General features: G+C 40.9%; 4 protein-coding genes across 6 annotated transcripts in view; 3 read left to right on the top strand and 1 right to left on the bottom strand.

Annotated features, from left to right (window-relative positions):
• The window catches only part of LOC308100603 (vacuolar protein sorting-associated protein 8 homolog), a gene marked incomplete at both ends in the record, with an annotated part of 6,576 nt that extends 6,282 nt beyond the window's left edge, over positions 1-294 (top strand). Inside the window, one exon of the mRNA XM_080449670.1 lies at positions 232-294. Coding sequence (XP_080305796.1) covers positions 232-294 — 63 coding nt within the window. The remainder of the gene's footprint in view (positions 1-231) is intronic.
• LOC308100984 (DELTA-stichotoxin-Hcr4b-like) overlaps positions 1-16,686 on the bottom strand; it is an 18,592-nt gene extending 1,906 nt beyond the window's left edge. Inside the window, exons 1-3 of the mRNA XM_080450215.1 lie at positions 16,449-16,686; positions 15,658-15,763; positions 14,345-15,291 (exon numbers count right to left, since the gene is read on the bottom strand). Of these exons, the coding sequence (XP_080306341.1) occupies positions 14,694-15,291; positions 15,658-15,722 (663 nt within the window). The 5' untranslated portion in view covers positions 15,723-15,763; positions 16,449-16,686 and the 3' untranslated portion in view covers positions 14,345-14,693. The remainder of the gene's footprint in view (positions 1-14,344; positions 15,292-15,657; positions 15,764-16,448) is intronic.
• Positions 328-7,579, top strand: LOC308100982 (1-acyl-sn-glycerol-3-phosphate acyltransferase gamma-like; the record flags this gene model as incomplete). Its single annotated transcript, XM_080450213.1, has 9 exons — positions 328-505; positions 902-1,071; positions 2,352-2,513; positions 2,611-2,681; positions 3,784-3,866; positions 4,845-4,947; positions 5,603-5,678; positions 6,413-6,614; positions 7,363-7,579. 9 exons carry the CDS (start codon positions 328-330, stop codon positions 7,452-7,454), a joined length of 1,137 nt encoding a protein of 378 aa, XP_080306339.1. The 3' UTR covers positions 7,455-7,579.
• Positions 9,006-19,523, top strand: part of vps8 (VPS8 subunit of CORVET complex) — an 87,161-nt gene continuing 76,643 nt past the window's right edge. For all 3 annotated transcript variants that reach the window (XM_080450209.1, XM_080450210.1, XM_080450211.1), the window contains exons 1-6: positions 9,006-9,209; positions 11,203-11,271; positions 11,405-11,535; positions 12,455-12,551; positions 12,931-12,963; positions 13,476-13,530. In XM_080450209.1, coding sequence (XP_080306335.1) covers positions 9,138-9,209; positions 11,203-11,271; positions 11,405-11,535; positions 12,455-12,551; positions 12,931-12,963; positions 13,476-13,530 — 457 coding nt within the window. In that variant the 5' untranslated portion in view covers positions 9,006-9,137. The remainder of the gene's footprint in view (positions 9,210-11,202; positions 11,272-11,404; positions 11,536-12,454; positions 12,552-12,930; positions 12,964-13,475; positions 13,531-19,523) is intronic.

Raw genomic sequence — 19,523 nt, forward strand, 5'->3', positions numbered from 1 at the left:
CTGTCCTGTCTGTGTTTGTCAGACACAATGTCAGAAATTGGAACACCACCAAATGGGTAAAAGGCTGTGGGTGGGGTGTGGGTGGGGTGTGGGTGTGTGTGTGTGTGTGTGTGTGTGTGTGTGTGTGTGTGTGTGTGTGTGTGTGTGTGTGTGTGAGAGAGAGAACGGGTATTGCAAGACATACTGTACAGTATGTCTCGACTCTCACTTCTCTCTCTGTCTTTCTCTCAGGGTGTTAACAGTGATCTCAGGACGGCGATCTCAGTGACGGCGTACACGTTGACTCGTGGCTGACTAACTTCACTGAGATGAAGTGTGAGGATAGCTATGGGTGTGTGTTTCTCTCTGAAAGGATCGTTCATCCTGCATCTGGTGATAGGCCTGGTGTTCGTGGTCAGCGGGCTGATTATCAACTTCATCCAGTTGCTCACATGTGTGCTATGGCCATTCAACAAAGAGCTCTACAGACGGATCAACATACGGCTGGCTTACTCACTGTTCAGCCGTAAGTACAGTTTGTGGGCATGTGTGATGTGAGAAAGAGAGCGTGTGTGTGTGTGTGTGTGTGTGTGTGTGTGTGTGTGTGTGAGAGAGATTATAAGCTTGTGGTAAACCTACAGTACATCTGACCCTCATCTCTCAGTGTCTCTTAAACTTTGAGCCCTCTGATAAATGGACTGATAGGTACAGGTTGCAGACAGTAAAATAGACATAAATTAGGTGATTAAGATCTCATCAAACTTGCCTTTTATATTTGTCTTTCTTGAGCCCAGATTTCCCCTGTGTCTCATGATATTGTGGTGTCCCTATAAAATGTCTGTCTCTCTCTCTCTCTCTCTCTCTCTCTCTCTCTCTCTCTCTCTCTCTCTCTCTCTCTCTCTCTCTCTCTCTCTCTACACAGAGCTAGTCGTGGTGTTCAACTATTGGTCGGGGACTGAGTGTACCATATTTGCAGACCAGAACAAGGAGGAGATTTTTGGCAAAGAGCACGCCATCATCATCCTCAACCATAACTATGAGATAGACTTCCTCGTCGGGTGGGCCCTATGCGAACGCTATGGTGTTCTGGGGGTGAGAGAGAGAGAGAGAGAGAGAGAGAGAGAGAGAGAGAGAGAGAGAGAGAGAGAGAGAGAGAGAGAGAGAGAGAGAGAGAGAGAGAGAGAGAGAGAGAGAGAGAGAGAGAGAGAGAGACGTCTATAGGTTGAAAGTGCCATGCAATTAATTATGTTTCTGAACACATGAAGTGATCATTTGTTTTGTAATTTGCAGTCGTACGTGTGACAATACGTGTAGATACAAATGAGTGACTATTCACTGAAGGATAAACATAATATTGTAAACTAGCAGTTTCTTAGAATGGAGGTTAGCAGGAGGAAAAGCCATGGTGTGTGAGTTTAGAATTTGGTCTGAGGATGGCGCTAGATGAAAGGCCATTGGATCAACTAGTGGTTTTCAAGATATCTTGGTTAGGACAAAAGTGTTGGACAGACCAAGAATGTTATGTCATTTTAAATAGAATATAACCACAGTGACACCGTAACCAATACATTTCCCCCTGATAACCACAATTCAGGACAGTTTTTTTTAACTCAGTGCAGCAGTCAGTGTAGGCCTACTTGTATTCATGAGCTCCACTATCTCAGGTTGCTTCAGGGAAGAACTCTTCTATCCATACTGTTAGATTTCCACATTGTACAACAGCCACAAGGTCTCACAGGTATGACAGTGGACCTGGGTTGCTGTAAGTGCATCACTGCTCGATAGCAGCGTTATAGCAGTGTTTACCACTTCAATTCAATTCAATGCATTATGAGCCTTGACTTGTGGTGTAATACTGGTCCCAGATCTGCAGTAGCCTATTATCTCATATCGTCGTATGGAAACGTACCAACTTTCTTTCAAAATAAAAAGTAAGGCCTAATTTACGAAAAAAACACAAAAAGTGTTTAAATATGTGTGTTAAGTGTTAAAATCCATCCATGTGTTAATTAATTGCCATCAGTCATAGTGTTTGTGGAATTCTGGTGTCTTTGTATATCAATTTGTACTAGCTTGATCCTCTGATTGGCCTTTTCTTTCCCTAGACCTCATTTGAAATGAATAAAATTGCAGATCTACAAGTTCACAACGCAAGGCGTTGTGAGCTTCAGCTATTTTCACTATTTTTAAATGTTTTAAAAAAGATAATAAAAAAAGGGAACGGTTCTGGACAGACACGGTTTCCACCCGACAACGAAGATATTATCATTAAATTTTTCGGAAAACTGTTAGGATTTAGAAGGCATTTTTAGACTCGTCTTCAGGTCTTAATGGGTTAATCAAGCCTCTGCTTCCTGCCCCGTATCCTACAGAGCTCCAAGGTGCTGGCAAAGCATGAGCTACTGAAGGTGCCTCTGATTGGCTGGACCTGGTACTTTCTGGAAATGGTGTTCTGTAAGAGGAAGTGGGAAGAGGACAAGATGGGCGTGACTAACGGGCTGAATCAACTCAAAGACTACCCTGAAAAAATGTGGGTGAGTGTGGGTGAGAAAGTGTATTACTGTTGAACCGGTTTAGTACAATTTCATTTCTACTTCAGTGAGACTCACAGGAACCTCTGTCAATATCCAGGTGCTGTTGTACTGTGAAGGCACCAGGTTTACTGAGAAGAAACATCAGATATCTATGGAGGTTGCTGACAGGTACTTCTTCTGTTAAAGCAAAAACAAGGTTTTGGTTGTGTAGTGACCTTGCTGTGATGTAACTCCAAATATTGGCGGTATCTTCAACAGTTGCGCTCCCTCTATTAAACTAGAAAAGGTGCTCCTCGGAGCACTGCCAGACCCCTAGTGGTTGAAATCTGAATGGCCAGACTTCGCATGACGTGTGTGGAGAGGAAAAGAGGGACAGACCGACCGACCGACAAAGCCTGGGTCTGGCAACAATGGTAGTCCAAAATAGTGTACCCTTTGAGTTACATTGCACAGTGAACCCGACCCGCTTCATTTTTTTGTTACTGCACGTGTAAGAAACTCCCCCCTGTCAGGTGACAAGAAGGTCAGTTGGCTCTCATGCATTGAAGGAGGCATGAGCTCGGCCCTGGCCTCCCTAGGCTGGTGGGGGGAGTGTAGTGCCCAGGATCACTTAGCAAATTGGCACCGGGTGAAAAAAGGGTTACAAAATCGAGGGATAAAAATCATTAAAAAAAGAAACGGCGATAGAACCTTTATCACTACGGTACTTTAGATTATACATTTTAACCCATTAAAACCGGGGGAAAATCTGTGTCATTTTAGATTTAAGATATATAGCACATTGGCTATTGAAAAATAGCAGATATACAAGCTCATAGCGCGTCACTTCATGCCACGCTATGAGCTTGTAGATCTGCTATTTTTGAAAAATCTTGAAAATTTGGCAAAATCTTTGAATATATTTAAAGCGAACTTTTTTTAACTCAATTCTTTGCTTCTGGGGGTCCCTGGACAAAAACATTTTGAGATGGGGGTCGGCGGACAAATACATTTGGGGGTCCTTGTCCTTGACATGAAAAAGTTTGAGAACCACTGATAGGATTTAGAAGACATTTGTAGAATCGGCCTCAGGTCTTAATGGGTTAAATCTATGGAGCAACTATTGAAAAGTTCACACCAATATTTTGAGTTATATCATGGCAAGGTAAATTATACAGTACACCACCCATATGTGTGCTATAACTACTGCTACTATGACTTCCAGTGCTATTACTGTTTGTTATTATGCTTAGTAGTGTTAATAACATGATGAATCATAATAATATTCCAGTAAAGGGCTTCCCAGACTAAAACACCATCTGCTGCCTAGAACAAAAGGATTCACCACCACACTGCACTGTCTAAGAGATACAGGTATAGTGAACACACACACACACACACACACACACACACACACACACACACACACACACACACACACACACACACACACACACACACACACACACACACACACACACACACACACACACACACACACACTTACTACTATACAGTACACACACACACAAAAAGATGCACACTCATGCATATAAGTACAGGGTAAAATGTTGCGCCCTTCTATATCCTTTGTTCAGGGTTGACTGCAGTTGCGGTGGTCTCAAAAACATAAAGGAAAACTGGCAGAAAAAGACTCACTCTCTACATAAACTTTTAAGGAAGGCTCCTTAGACAGAGGACTCCTTAGCCCTAACCCTAACCCCCAAAAAAATCTCTGTCTAAGGAAAAGCTACAAAAAAGTTGCAAACGTTTCGGTCATAGGACCTATGACCGAAACGTTTGCTACTTTTTTGAACCTTTCACTTTGAGCACTGAGCACTTTATGAGCATGTTAAAATAAAATAAAGCTATTTTCTTAGTCTCTGTCTAAGGAGTCTTCCTTAAAAGTTTATATAGAAAGCCAGTTTTCACACATACACATAGACATGTACAGTATGTGTAGTACTAGCACAGTACCTCTGTTATCTCCCTTGGTCAGGAGGGGTTGTCTTTTGGCTGAACGGTATGGTTATTATACCACGGTGACGAGTTGGGCAACATCTAATCACGCGTCAGTCATTTCACGCCACAGGGGAGCCTGTCGCGTTCATGAGGATGGAAATATTTACGATTCGAAGCCCAACGGTATGCAACCAGAATGTCCCTGAATCACGCCGAATCACATAGCTCGGCACAGGCTCTTGCTCAGCTAGCGCCTCACTCGGGCGTGCCTCTAGGGGCTCAAGGGGAGGATTCTCCTATGGTTGAACAGCAGATGTTTGTTACATATGATGCTACATAAACAACACCCCAGCAGTGACTTATGAATCTTTTTTTCCTCTCTCTATCCAGTATCGGCGGTGTATGATGTAACACTAAACTTCAGAGACAGAAAGGTTCCTACTCTAGTGGATATCATCAAAGGCCACAAATTCAATGCTGATTTGTATGTAAGGTTGGTAACATCAAATCATATTCAACAGAGATTGTATATCATTCCACGGCAATCCAGCCAGTTATTTTCAAGATACCTTCATGGGGAATAAAATGTGTGCAAGTGGAAACCTTGGCCTAATGGTGGCGCTAGAGGAAAGACCACAGGACCACTAAAATCAATAGAGGCCATACTCTGGGATTTGTGAAGGTTCACAGAGAAATATTTAACAATCCAGCCAGTAGTTTTCAATATGCTGTTGCAGGGATTGATTTGTAAAATAAAATAAAAATAAAAGCGACATTATCACAGTTTTTGAATATTAAAAACGTATTTAAAAAAAAAAATTGCCTAGAATAAGGAAGCCATAGTTAATGTAGTTAACATACGTTTTTAATTAAATTAGTAAATTGTGAATGGAGTGGATTCCCCCCATCCCCCCTGCTAATCAAACAGTGGCTATTTGGTACCAAAGAAGGGATCCAATTTGACCAACCAACATTGGCATCCTTAAAGCCTGCCCCTGCCACTATAGTAGGGCTAAACAACATGATACTACTCTTTATGTGGCTAATTATCTCCAGTTGTACTTATCACAGTTACTGCTACAGTACTAGTAGTCACTGTTACCTTCACTTTAAAGTCGTGTGTGTGTGTGTGTGTGTGTTTTTTTAAGACGTATTCCAGTAGAAGAGATTCCTGAGGATGAGAAGGAATGTGCTGCCTGGCTGCACAAACTCTACCAACAGAAGGTAAATTGAGACAGGAGGTTTATATTGAGTAATTAGAATTGCATGACCATAAAGTACTGCAGGAGGTGAATCATAATGAAACAAACCACAATGATTTCTACTGTTGTGGTGTGTGCAATCTCTCTAATAACAATAAAAAAAGATTACTAAAATGTTATACATTTTATTACAAATGTAACAATGTTATAAAATTTGGTAGCTTTGAAGTAGTTTCATTGTTCCAAGTTATATTGGCCTCATTTAAACTTCATTTAAACTTCATTACAATGAAGGTTTCACTTTTTTGTCATTCTTTTGAAAGCTATTTGTTTCCTCCAGTATTGTTGAAAAATACAAAAACTCAGCTGATAGCTATGACTGTTTCACTAACTGATGGATTCAGGGTGGCTTGGTCACTTCATTAACACAAAACTTGACTTTGCTGTAAACTGTTGGTTGGTTGAATGATGGCTGACAGCCTGGCAGATTGACAGGATGACAGGCTGACTGGATAAGGGTGCGTTAATCCTAGTGGGGACTAGGCTTTCGCTCAGACGTCCATTTTGTTGTTACCTCAAACACTTGAATGCTCTGAGGTGGGAAGTAGGGTGTTCAGTCAGAAATTTCCCAGCTACCACTTGGCATGAACACAACCTAACCAACCGTCTTCTGGCAAAATGTCATCAATATTTACATCAACTTGTTCCTTTTTAGGTGATGAAAAGTACCAATAATTTACATAATTGTCTCTCCAGGATGCATTACAGGAAGAGTATTTTACCACGGGCCGTTTCCCTGGTAACCCTTTAGTTCCTCCACGTCGCCCACCATGGTTACTCCTCAACTACCTTTTCTGGGCGGGGCTTCTGATTTTGCCTCTTGTCCGATTGGCTGTTGGTATGGTCACCAGCGGCAACCCACTTCTCATCCTTGGCCTCTTGGTCTTGCTGGTTGCTGGTATGAATACACACACGCACGCACGCACGCACGCACGCACGCACCCACGCACGCACGCACGCACGCACGCACGCACGCACGCACGCACGCACGCACGCACGCACGCACGCACGCACGCACGCACGCACGCACGCACGCACGCACGCACGCACGCACGCACGCACACACACAGAATTATTTGCATGTTGACAATTAAATCAGTGATAATTTTGTCGACTAAAACTATGACGAAAATGTTTTGTCGACTAGCTTTTTTCACTGACGAAAACTAAATAAAAACTAAGCTATGATGACTATATTGACAATAAATAAATATATATAGATATATTGACAATTTCATCAACAAATAAAAACTAGACTAAAATGTTTGGGATGGACTAGTGGAGAATAGATCCAGTAGAACTAAAAGACAAGTCATTTTATGTTTGGTTGTGCTCGGGTGTTGTGCTCTGAACATTTTCAGCATGCAACCAAGTGTAAAATCAGTCATTACGAAGCCATCAAGGCCTGCCCAAAAAAGAATTGTCGAAAAAATCAACTGTAGATTTAGTTGACGAAAATCGTATGATATTTAGTCGACTAAAACTAGACTAAAACTAGAACTTTTCAGATGACTAAAATATGGCTAAAACTAAATTAAATTTTATTCAAAAGACTATGACTAAACTAAATCAAAAATATCTGTCAAAATTAACAATGCAATAAATGATAACGTATTAGTATAATGTGTGTCTGTCTCTCCCTCCAGCCTCAGTAGGTGTGAAGAAGCTGATCGGCGTGTCAGAGGTGAAGAATACAGGGTCCAGTTATGGAGTCCAGGAGAGCAAGAAACTAACATAAACAAACACACACACACACACACACACACACACACACACACACACACACACACACACACACACACACACACACACACACACACACACACACACACACACACACACACACACACACACACACACACACACACACACACACAATGTAAATCTAAATGATAACTTTGTGATGAAACCAGTCTATGACATGTAAAAAACGATGTTGTTAGCAAAGCCTATATATTTTCAACTCAATATTTCACTTTGGCACATGTATAGTTTTTAACTGGAAATAAAGTTCGTTTTAAGCCACTGGTGATGGTTTCGTGATTCAGCAGCCCCCTTCCGGTTGTGCCACCCGTCTCCCTTTCAGCTCTCTCGTTATTCAATTCCTTTTTAAGTCTTCTCTAAAATAATTAAAGGGAAAAAGAAAGTCACAGATATATGCCCACCAGATCATCTTCTTTCTTGAGAAAATCCATATATTTCTCTACTGAACGTAGGCTATATATTTTTTTATTGGTTACTTTTTTTTTAATAATATTTTTTCATTATTATTATTATTTTTTGGCGTTCGCTTCCCGCGTTCGCTTCCTGCATTAAATAAAAAAAACTACTCGTGACACATAAAATTGGGAAACACAATTGGGAAACACTGCGCATTGACCATCATGCTGGGGGCCCTTTAGTTTGTATTTATTTACTGACTGATCAGCTTGTTGATGTGCTTCGGCTTTATCATTATTTACAATATACAGTATAAATAACTAATAGGGCCAATAAAGGATTATGCTTTTGCTTCCTGAACTGAACTTGGGCACTGTTTCTGGATACTATTTCCTGTCAGGCTGTCACTGTCACCCAAAATGATAACTCATAGATATCTATGTGACCCTGACGATACCAGATCTCAAGATAAGATTATGCTGAAGGTGCCTACCTACAACCAGTACTATGCTGGGAGTGGGAGATACACCCTTCAGTGTGTATGCTCCATCATGAATGTCAAGAAAAGTTTAAGTTATATGTCCTTGTTTCTTTTGCTATTTCTAAAAGATTTTTAGATGACCTTATATTGGAAGAAGGTCTATGCAACTGCTTGGTGTAATATTTGGTTTTGATATTTTGTTTGAAACCTTTTTATTGTATTATATTTATGTGTACCTGTTGTCTGTCATTTCTGTAAAACCATTGTTGTAAATGTTCCTTTTTGTACACTGGGCATTTCAAAAGAGACCCTGGCCATGGTCTCAATGGATTTCCCTGAAATAAAGGTTTCAATCAATCAATCAATCAATCAATCAATCAATCAATCACAGACCACTCGATAGACTAGGATCAATTTGCTTTTGTCGTTTTGTCGCACATCCTGCCTAGACGGATACAGAAATGGCCTGTGTGCGTGGGTACGTGTAGTAGCAGAAATTGCAGGATGCAGTAGGCGGGCTATAGACCGGATACGAGCACTGAACAGTAAATAGAAACCGCCATCTGGGCGGACTGCCCCGCCCCCAGACGACACTTTCAGCTTTCTGCGCCTAACAGGAACTACACCGGAAAGAGAGCCCGTGTGACCAACAGCCACTTCCGCAAACATTGAAATCGCTAAACAGCCCCGGCTCTTATCCACACACAGGGAGTATGTTGCTATATTTGCAGTATTTCAATACATTTCGCACTGAATAGTCGGTCGATACAAACGTTGACGATGTCGGACTCTCCTGACGCAGGCAGCCTGGTGTCTGCGTCCTCTCAGCTCAACTTAATGGAGATCGACGCGGTGAGTGCTGCTGGCAGGGAGCTCACCTCACCTGACACGTACTGTCTGTCAGCTGCCTGTCTGTGTCAGTCTGATACACGCTGACATGTTTGACGTTAATCGTGAATATTACATAATAACAATGTTACTCTATCTACACCAGGGGTCTTCAACGTTTTTCAGCCCAAGGAAGAATTCCCCCTAGCTGAGAGAGAGAGATGAAGCAGGGACCCCCACTAGTCTACATTGTTTACAATTGTGTTGCAGATTAAACTTTTTCATAGATTTCAGAGATAGCTTCATTGACTGTCATCAGTGTTGTGTAAATTAATGTTTTTTGTTCATTTCAGACATTTAACCACTTAAAACTTCAATACTTAGTACTTGATTTGCTCCTTTTCCCCCAACCAAAACCTCCAAACCTTTGTCCTCCAATTTTTGGCTAATGTTCCCCTCAGAATAGGGATGCTAAAAAGAAATCCCATCACACAAAGATTTTGAGGACCCCTATAGTAGCTCCGAGGACCCCCTAGGGGCCCTGGACCCCCTGTTTAAGACCCCAGCTCTACATATTACATTTTGTTTCCGTCTTGCTATTTTATTGTAGTAGTTTCTTGGGTCTAAAGGTTCAATATGCCCCACAACAACCTGCTTACTGTATTTTTTACTTTTTAGGCAGGATTAGGTTCAGATTCAAGATTCAAAGACTTTAGTTGTTACATGCTCATGTATGTGTGGTGAAATGTTGGTGGGGCAGAGGCAGACCCCGCCAGACTGTGCTAAACGTCCTGTCCATGGTAAATACAAGGTAAACACAAGGCTACTATTGTAAATAAGTAATAACGTGTTAACAGTAGAACATCTAAAACTAGCATCAATACACAGTTGGGTAATGATCACCAGACTGCATATAGATTGATTTAGAATTGGAATTCCACCTTTTCCGAGTTTACTACTGCAAAAGGAGGTTATGGTTATATCTAATATGTTGCAGCCAAAAAAGTAAATCATATTTTCTTAATAATGTACAATATAGAATATGCAGAATATAGATGGATGAATACCTTATAACAAAATATTCATGCAGCAGAATGACCTAATTATATATTCTGTTGTAGGAGTAAATATTATGTGAACTATAAATTGGCTTTTACTAGCTGCTATGCTAGTACAAAAAACTAAACAGAAACAGAATTTGTGCAAAGAGATCAAATGATTGTAAAAAGAAAAAAAAAGGTTATAGAAACTGCTCTCCACTGGTGTCCCGTGTATCAGAAGGGGGTATAGTATATAGGTAATATGAATGTTTGCACTACATGTAGCAGTACAGTAGTGAGCCTGCCTGGGAAGCCAGAGGCCCTGGTTGTCCCAGGTTCGATTCCAGGCCAAGCCAGCAATGTGTGGATGTGTATCGCTGAGCGAGACTCTTAACTCCTAATTGCCCCCTGAGCACTGTAGAATTGCTGCTCACTGCTCCTAGTAGTTATAGGATGGGTAAATGTGGAAAATACTTGAAAAACACTGCAAGGGTCGAAACGTCATATCTGCTGCTTGCTGTAAATAAAAAAAATTGAGCATTTAAAAGTGAGTTGCGAGCCCCCATCTTGTTTTTCATGATTCTGTTCTTCAAGTTTGGCTCAGCACCAAGAAAATGCAGAGGAGAAATTTCACATAATTATGTGCAAATATACAGTGACAAAAAAACACCCCAAGGAGTGGGGACTATTCTATTCTTCTATTCTACAGATAGTGCTGCAAGTCCATCAAACTGGTGTCAAAATGAGGATTATAGGAAAGCATAACATAAGTGTGCACACTTATGTTATGCTATCTGCAGATACTGTATAGATCGACATAGAAGAGAAGAGAGTCTTGATCTTTTACCTTCTAATCTACACAGTAAAATCCTCAGTATTAATTCAGTATAAACTCTGAGAGTCTACAAACATGTGTATGCTCTATTTTACAGTAACAGTGTAATCATAAGTTCTGTGCCAACTGCTTTTCTCCTCAGATTGATGACAAGGAGTTTGACATTCCCCAAGTGGACACACCTCCCACCTTGGAGAGCATCCTTAATGAGGTGCGGTAACCTTCCTTCATTCTATACAGCAGTGTTAGTCCGCGACCCCCTCAATGAGTTGCGAAAAGTTGGGTTTTAGAATGAATTTGCTAGAGTCTGTGTTTATTTAGTTGTGTTGTGTGTGTCTCTGCAGCCGGAGGATGAGGAGGAGCCATTTGTCCTGGAGGACACCTGCCTCCTCAACACAGAGAACATAGATGCCCACTCATGTGAAACCTCCTCTCTGGCCAGCTCTGACAGCGGAGACCCAGCGCACCTAAAACGGTATGGGCACGCACACGGGCACACACACCTGGTGTACATTGACATGCAGACAAAAATGTATGCACTAGGACCCTACTCCCACTAACACACTACAGAATATTGAAATAGCCGATCTACCAGCTCACAACACATTGCATGGCTTTGATAGCTTTGTGAGATTATCGATCTGCTATTTTTGCTATTTTGGAAAACAATGTTTATAGACAACTAGGATAACACACAAGATGGTTAGAGTGCAGTGGCATTATGCTGTATGTACATTCTGGACAGAATAAATGAAAGTGCGAATATAGTTTAGTTAACATAGTACTGCATTTTTCCAGTTCTGAAGTAAATTCAGTGGGCTGTCTAGAAGACTACAACCTAGCTATCCTGTGCATCTCGATGAGAGCTGAACATCTTCTAGAGTTGTGTGTGTGAGAACGAGACGTGTATTCGCACTGGCGACACAATGTGTTAAGTTGTGAAAGTAACGTTGATTTTAGGGCCGGTCACAAAGAAAAGGAATTTGAAAAAGAAAACGTATATTTATCTTGGAAAATGGAAATCTGAATGGGAACTCTGGCATAGTTGCAGAAGAGAGTGTGTGTGTGTGTGTGTGTGTGTGTGTGTGTGTGTGTGTGTGTGTGTGTGTGTGTGTGTGTGTGTGTGTGTGTGTGTGTGTGTGTGTGTGTGTGTGTGTGTGTGTGTGTGTGTGTGTGTGTGTGTGTGTGTGTGTGTGTGTGTGTCGCGCGCGCGCGCGCGCGCGCGCGAGAGAGGGATAGAATGAGATGTGAATTTGCACTGGCAACAAAAACTGTGAAAGTAAAGTCACAAAAAATTGTTTTTCTCATGGAAACAGGAAATCTGTTTTGATTGGGAACTACGTCTTGCATGGTTATACAGTACAGTACAGAATTGTCCTTGTGTGTGTGTGTAGGAGGAAGAGGACGGTGGAAATGAATACGACAGTCCATGGTTCTGTTCTGAGACACAGCCTGTTGAAGGGAATATCAGCTCAGATCGTTTCTGCTGCTGTAAGACACACACGCACACGCACACGCACACGCACGCACTCACACTCACTCACAAGCTCTGAATGGCTGAAGCATTCTTATCTATTCATTCATACATACGATGAATAGCATAGTTCACCTTGTGCCAATTAACCAACATACAGTACCTGCCTAACAATATTAAAAGGAGAAATAATTAAACGTATATTCAGTGCACCTGACTTTCCAAAATTAAGTTAGCAAGCCAATTTACAGAATCATCAGCCTTCCTGATTGGGTAAACTGAAAGGCTGATTTATGATCCGTAACCCCCCACTTAGTTGTGATTATATAGGAAACTACCATTACCCTGAAGATTTTAATGTAAATGTAATGTAATCAATGTGCGTATCTTCCTCAGGACAAGGTGGATGCTGGACTGCCAACTGCCATAGTAAGTATGAAGTTTCTCTGGTAAGCAGTTGAATATGACCACTTCTATTGACGGAATTGCAGGAGCTGTAGAGACCTCTCAATCATCTGCTGTTCTATACTCAACTAGAATATGGTTTAGTGTGAGTGGGCATGTGTGTCTGTCTAGCTAGCGTTCTACATAATATCGTTGCTGTTGGGCAGAAATCTTGTATCTCCATATTTTTTTTTCTCGTATAGCTTGTGGATCAGCTATATTTGCCACTTTAGCAAAATGTTGAAAGTGAAAGTTAATGTAAAATGGTGTGTTTACATAGCGCCTTTATCCAAAGCACTTAACAGTGTGTGTTACATTCACTCATTGTCTCGCCCCCTAGTGGGGGGTGGAGACGTAGAGATGCAAAACTGAGAGACATAGGGATATATACTGTAGCTCTCTGTACTGTATGTCTCTAGTTCCTATCCCCTTGCTTTTTCCCTCTGGAACTTCTAGCAATGTCTCCTCCAACCTGTGCTGTGTCTCTCTGTGTTCAGACAGTGTCTGGTGTGATCGCTGTGGGAACGTCACATGGGCTGGCTCTAGTGTTTGGTGAGTTGCACTTGAACCACTTGGGCACCCTGCCCGTGTTTTTTGTTCAATTAAACTGTCAAGGAACGCACGCACGCACGCACGCACGCACCCCTCACACGCACGCACGCACACGCACACACACACACACACACACACACACACACACACACACACACACACACACACTCTTGTGTTTCATATGGGTTTTTAATTATTACTACTGTATTATAGTTTTATTCATGCAGTTTTTAGCTTGTATTTTCTTCTCCAGATGAGGGTATTGTATTGTGGCTGTGTTTTGTTTGTGATCTACTGCACAAATGAATCGAACGTGGAAGCTGAGCGCCTATCCTGGTGTGAATCTCAAAAACAAGGAACAAAGGAACCAGAATATGTGGTCATGTCTCTCAGAATCCTCCCAGGTTGAGGTAATATCACTTTAGTTGCAAACTCATTCCCTAATGCAAATGTCACATTTCCAGCTCTGAGTCTCCTTGTTTGTATTTTAGCTTCTGTTGACCCTTTCATTGTCATCTAGACTCTAAAATCAGACCTAATTGGAATAACAATATGGGAATATTTCTCAGGGGTCCAACTTCCCTTTTTAAATGTCCAGTGATAAGAAATGTTTTAGCAGCTTTAGCACGTCAAACTTATCTTTTGGCACTCTACACAAAACATGGGTGTAACACACACTCATAGGGGAATGAATACGTGAAAAAAGGAATTGATGCATTAACTAATTTATTGATCCTTTTGAGAAGTGTGTGTACAGCCATAAAATGGTCGACATTTTTACTTTTTGCTATTAACTTGATTTGCACTGTTACACACTTACACAAAGAAAGTGATCAACCCCAAGCGCTCCATCTTAAATAGTGTATTATGGTACATACATGTTATTACAGTGCATTTATAAAATGTGCTTTTCAATTAACAGTTGTCAAACTCTTCCACGAAACTTTTAACAGATTTGCCATTTATTGATTGAGTTTCATATACGGTACATACAGCATACAATATTTTATATTTTGTATTTTTGGTTGTAATTTTCTCCCCAATTTAGTCATTGCCAATTCCCCCCATATGTATAGTCCACGTCATTTTAACCCCTACTATTTGGCCCACGGTGGTGGGGATACTTTACCCCTGCACCACCCAGATACCCCTATCCTATTTGTTTAATAGCCATACCCGCCGTCACTATAGCCGCCTCCAAAGCCTTGGTCGCCACCGCCAAAGCCTTGGTCGCCGCCGCCAAAGCCTTGGTTGCCACCGCCAAAGCCTTGGTTGCCGCCACCAAAGCCGGGGTTGCCGCCGCCAAAGCCGGGGTTACCGCCTCCAAAGCCGGGGTTTCCTCCGCTATAGCTGTCATTGAGTTCTACCCTCACTACAGCTTCATGTGAGTCTGACATGGTGGAGCTTATCTTAACATGGCCCTCATAATTAATGGAGGAGCCATCAGCCTTTCCTCTGGCAAACTTGTCTTCCGTACCATTATACATGATATCGTAAAGGTTGTAATCGCATTCATTGCCTCTCTCAAAGATCCCCACTGCAAACCAGTTGGAGTAGAGGTTGCGATCGTAGGGCACAGAGAACATGACAGCCAGGACGTGGGTGTAGTCATTCATGGCAGGGTTGACCAGGTCATAGGTGAAGACACCCACGGCTCCTGTGGCCGCGCCCGACGTCTTGTTGAAAAACGCGGTCCCCTCGGAGCAGGGATCCACCGTTGGTGGCAAAGGCACCTCACAGCAGCCGCTCTCGGTGAACACCCTGAAGGAACACACGTTACACACATTATTGATTTTGTTCTCAAAGAAAATTGTTTCCCAAAGAATATTGCCGAAAGCTCTTATTTCTTGTTCTACTGTGAATGAGCAAGCCGACCTTCCCTAGAAAGCAGGAAATGATTCACTGCCACAGGACCGAGCAAAGTCATTGATGATGCATTGTGAAATGTAAAAGAAAAAAAAAGACTCCCAGACTTTTCATTAAGCTTGACATTTTTGGAGAAATACACAGTAAAAGTTTGAGTGTTAATTAAACTCTGAGGGGGTCCTTTTTTACACTCTGTTAATTAATACTCAGGATTTTGCTGTGTATATGGAATTATTTATATGATATAAAAAAATATCTTACCTTGGGTTGGCAAGGGTGAGTTGTGAGCTGTTGTTAATCTCTATAGAACAGGAGCGATGAACCATTTTCACGGCAGTAGTGCACGAACTGCAGGTTAAGTGTCAGGCTGTTGAGAATTGGGTTTGAGTCAGTTTACTATTCATTCAGTCTTTAGAATGTAAATTGAATGTGCCATCCATGTATTAATAATAGGTCATAGGTCCATCGATAGATTACTAATCGGTAGATGGATCAAGTATTTATTTGAACCAAGTTTAAACAATTTCACAGTACAGCACAGACGGATGTAGAGTAAGACAGCGGATAGAATATTCCGGAAGCATTTGCAACATCAATTGATCCGCAGCTGTTTTTCCACTCGCCTCTAAAATGACAGCCTTCTCTTGAAGAAGTATTGAACTTAGTCATGGTAATGATAACGGCCACCTTGGCCGGTGGACACGTCATTTTACATAGGTTATTCCCTTTTGTTTCATCTGCAAATAAGTATTGTGTTATAACAGTGATCATTTAAACATTTTACTTGGTAATAATGATTGAACATGAAATTCATCCCCCCCCTTCCAGCACGGAAAAACACCAGAACTCTTTATTTGTTGAGGAAATGTAGTTATTCCATAATTTTGTTCAATAGTCAGTATAGACAAGGATATTTTTTGAATGGAAGGCCATTTACCACCTTGTTGCGTCATGGTATCTGTCTGTACTGTATCATAACAATGATACATAAATCCATATGATGTATTCATGTGTTTTTATTACCACAACATTATCAATATAAAAGTACTCACCTTTTTTCGGATACGAAGGTCTTGGTCCAGGTACTCTGCAGAGAGTTCTGAATCCCAAATTAGTTGATGTTTTTTTTAGAGCTGACAGGACTGTGGTTCGATTTCTAAGCTGGTGTTCCAAGCTGATGTGGTGGTCAAGTCACCTTGAGCAGGCGTACCTGGGTTTTATTTGCTCAGTTAATCAAACTCTCCTTATCTCCATGCAGCTATGAACATTCTTCTCGGGCAAGACCTCACACCTGCATCACCAAGCAAAGCAAATACATTAGACTGCATATAAATCTCAAAACCTCGCCCCCCCAGTGATCACACCCACTGTACAGTAGCGTTATTTGATCACGCCAGTGATTGGACCAGACTGATTGCATCCTGGTTGGCTTTTGTTCTGACCTATCTAAAAATTGAATCCCGTTTATTTATACAGGGAGTGACAGGGCCAGATCACATTTTTAAGGTGTGCCCTGTTCGTAAGCAAAATACACATCGAAATACTGATCTATCAGTGTAAATAAAATAAAAAAGGTGTGTAAAATAGATTACCATGAAATAATGAATGACCAATCTCTTAGTTTTATGGAAAGTTTTGGACTTTGGTGATGTACGGGCTGCAGTTTTTTTTTAATTATATCTTTGCACATGAATAACTTAATGACTCAACGATACATTAAACATGATACATTATATGTGATACAACTGGGCTATTTAACTAAATTCTTAAAGGGGGCAGATTTGAAAATATATTATATACCAGGGTTAGGTTAATCATAGTTCATTGCATCAGTACAAACAATGGAAAATGGAAACTGAATAAACACTCTCACACTGTAGGGCTCCAATATAACAGATGTTTGATTGCACCAAAAGTTGCTGTGACGTTTCGAGGTAAACGCTCTTCATCAGACTCCAGACTCAGACTTTTTTTCAATGTCAAACAATGTAATTGTTGGGGTGCCGATAGCTGAGTGGCGATGGGGCGTACCACATACTGTAGGGTCTGATGCCTGACCGCGAGTCCCGGGTTCGATTCCTGGGCCCGGCGAACCTGTGCTGCATGTCACTCCCCGACTCTCTCTTTCCCTGTTTCCCCGTCTCTATAAATTGTGGACTATCAATAAAGGCTAGAAAAGCCTGAAGAAATGACTTAAAATAAACAAACAAACAAACAATGCAATTGTATTAACAATAGTGACGACACTGACGATAGTAACGTAATGGCAACAGTAAAAATGGAACTCATTTGTCTTTAACACTGTTGATCTGTAACACATTTATACATTATCTAATGGAAGAATTAGCAATTTGTAGATTGGAAAACGGCATATAGAATCGGCATATACTCTAAGACAGGGGTTCCCAAAGTTGGGCTCGCGACCCCACTTGGGGTCGCGGGAGACTGACGGTGGGGTCGCGAAATTATTTTGGGTCATTTTTTTTTTTTGTTGTATTCAACAGAATGGATGAAATACAACCTAAAATGATTACAAATAGTACATTTTACCATTTTAATACATTTCAAATGCGCACTGAACGTGCAAGTTTATGTGCATAAATTACCTCCAGGTTTAGGTGGGGTCGCGAGTCAATGGGAGCCTTATTTTGGGGTCGCGGGCTGAAAAGTTTGGGAACCCATGCTCTAAGACTCTGTTTTTATCGCATTCATTCACGTGAGGCAAACTTACTTGACGTGTATGCTGATCCATGTTTGGGAATCGTACCGCAAATATTCTCTGTCAAAAGCCAATCATAGACTACAGACTTGTTCCTCTCTAAAATCAAGTGATGCCTGCATGTTGACCAGTTAGGCCAGCATCAGTAGTATATTAACAGTTAACCGGGGTTACCTACTTTACAACAAAGTTTACATCAGTAGAGAACTGATCCTTAACAAACTGCAACACCTCTGTGAGAGATTGAAGTCATCAAATCTTATTGCAAATTTTGTGTTTTGTTTATCAAAATGTGTTATATCACAGGAGTGAAGCGTGCAGATTATTGATATACAGTAGTTGCACAGTGTTGGGAAATGGAGAATTATGTTTGGACTCAAATCAGTGGTGAAGATAAAAATTTCATTTTGAGAAGAAGACATTGTTTCTGTCATGTCAATAACTGTTTTATCATTTCCCTGTAGCCCAAAATTAACCCCTCGTAAGTGCATGAGGATGGAACTCATACTGTACTGTATAGTCAAGTACCATACCTCTGCTAAAGCAGGCACATCAGCTTCCAAATGTCAATTTCCACAAGTGTTTTCTTTCCTCTCCATTTTCAGCTTCCGCTTCTCTTTTTTTCATAGTTGACATTTACATTTATTTATTATTTATTTTATTTACATATTATTTATTATTTACATTTAGCCAAACGTTAACCTGTGCTACTGTAAACAGCAGTGATAAATAGAAATGTACTAACATTTTTGCGAAACTAAGCTAGCCTAGTGACTGAGGCAGAAACGTAAATGTTATGGTGCCAGATTGCAGTCAGATGTTTGCAGCTTGATTTTGATTTGACTGGTGTACAGGAAAACAGATGATCCTATTGCAAAATACTGAAGAAGAGCACATTTTCTTATTAAACACTAAATGTAACTTTTTTTTCCCAGCACTTTTTTATTCATAAAAAAAAATATGTATATATTTATGTTCAGAATTGATCAAAGGGCCAATTTAAATTGTCATATGGGATGGATCTGGCCCATGGGCCACCAGTTGAATACGCCAGATTTAACCCCTATATAGTTTATTGTACAGTGAATAGCTAAAATAGAAATAGCCGATCTACAAGCTCAGAATGCGTCGCATTGTGAGCTTGTACAGCGGCTATTTTTGCCGTTGTTGAACATTTTGATAATTTGGGGAAAGGTTTTTTTTTTTTTTTTTATTCACCTATAATGACTCTGACATGCCCAAAATATGTACGCCACAGGCAGGTTGAAAGTGGTTAATACTATTATAAACAAAACATGCTGGTCCTGTACAATTGTTGGACCATTGTTCTGTGACATTAATTGGATTATCATTGTTTGCTTTGAGGCACGTCGATCACGTTGATAGGATTGCTTGCATTCTGGCAATC

This window comes from Gymnoscopelus braueri (assembly GCF_963280865.1).
Source record: "Gymnoscopelus braueri genome assembly, chromosome: 14".
In the NCBI taxonomy this organism is placed as follows: domain Eukaryota; kingdom Metazoa; phylum Chordata; class Actinopteri; order Myctophiformes; family Myctophidae; genus Gymnoscopelus; species Gymnoscopelus braueri.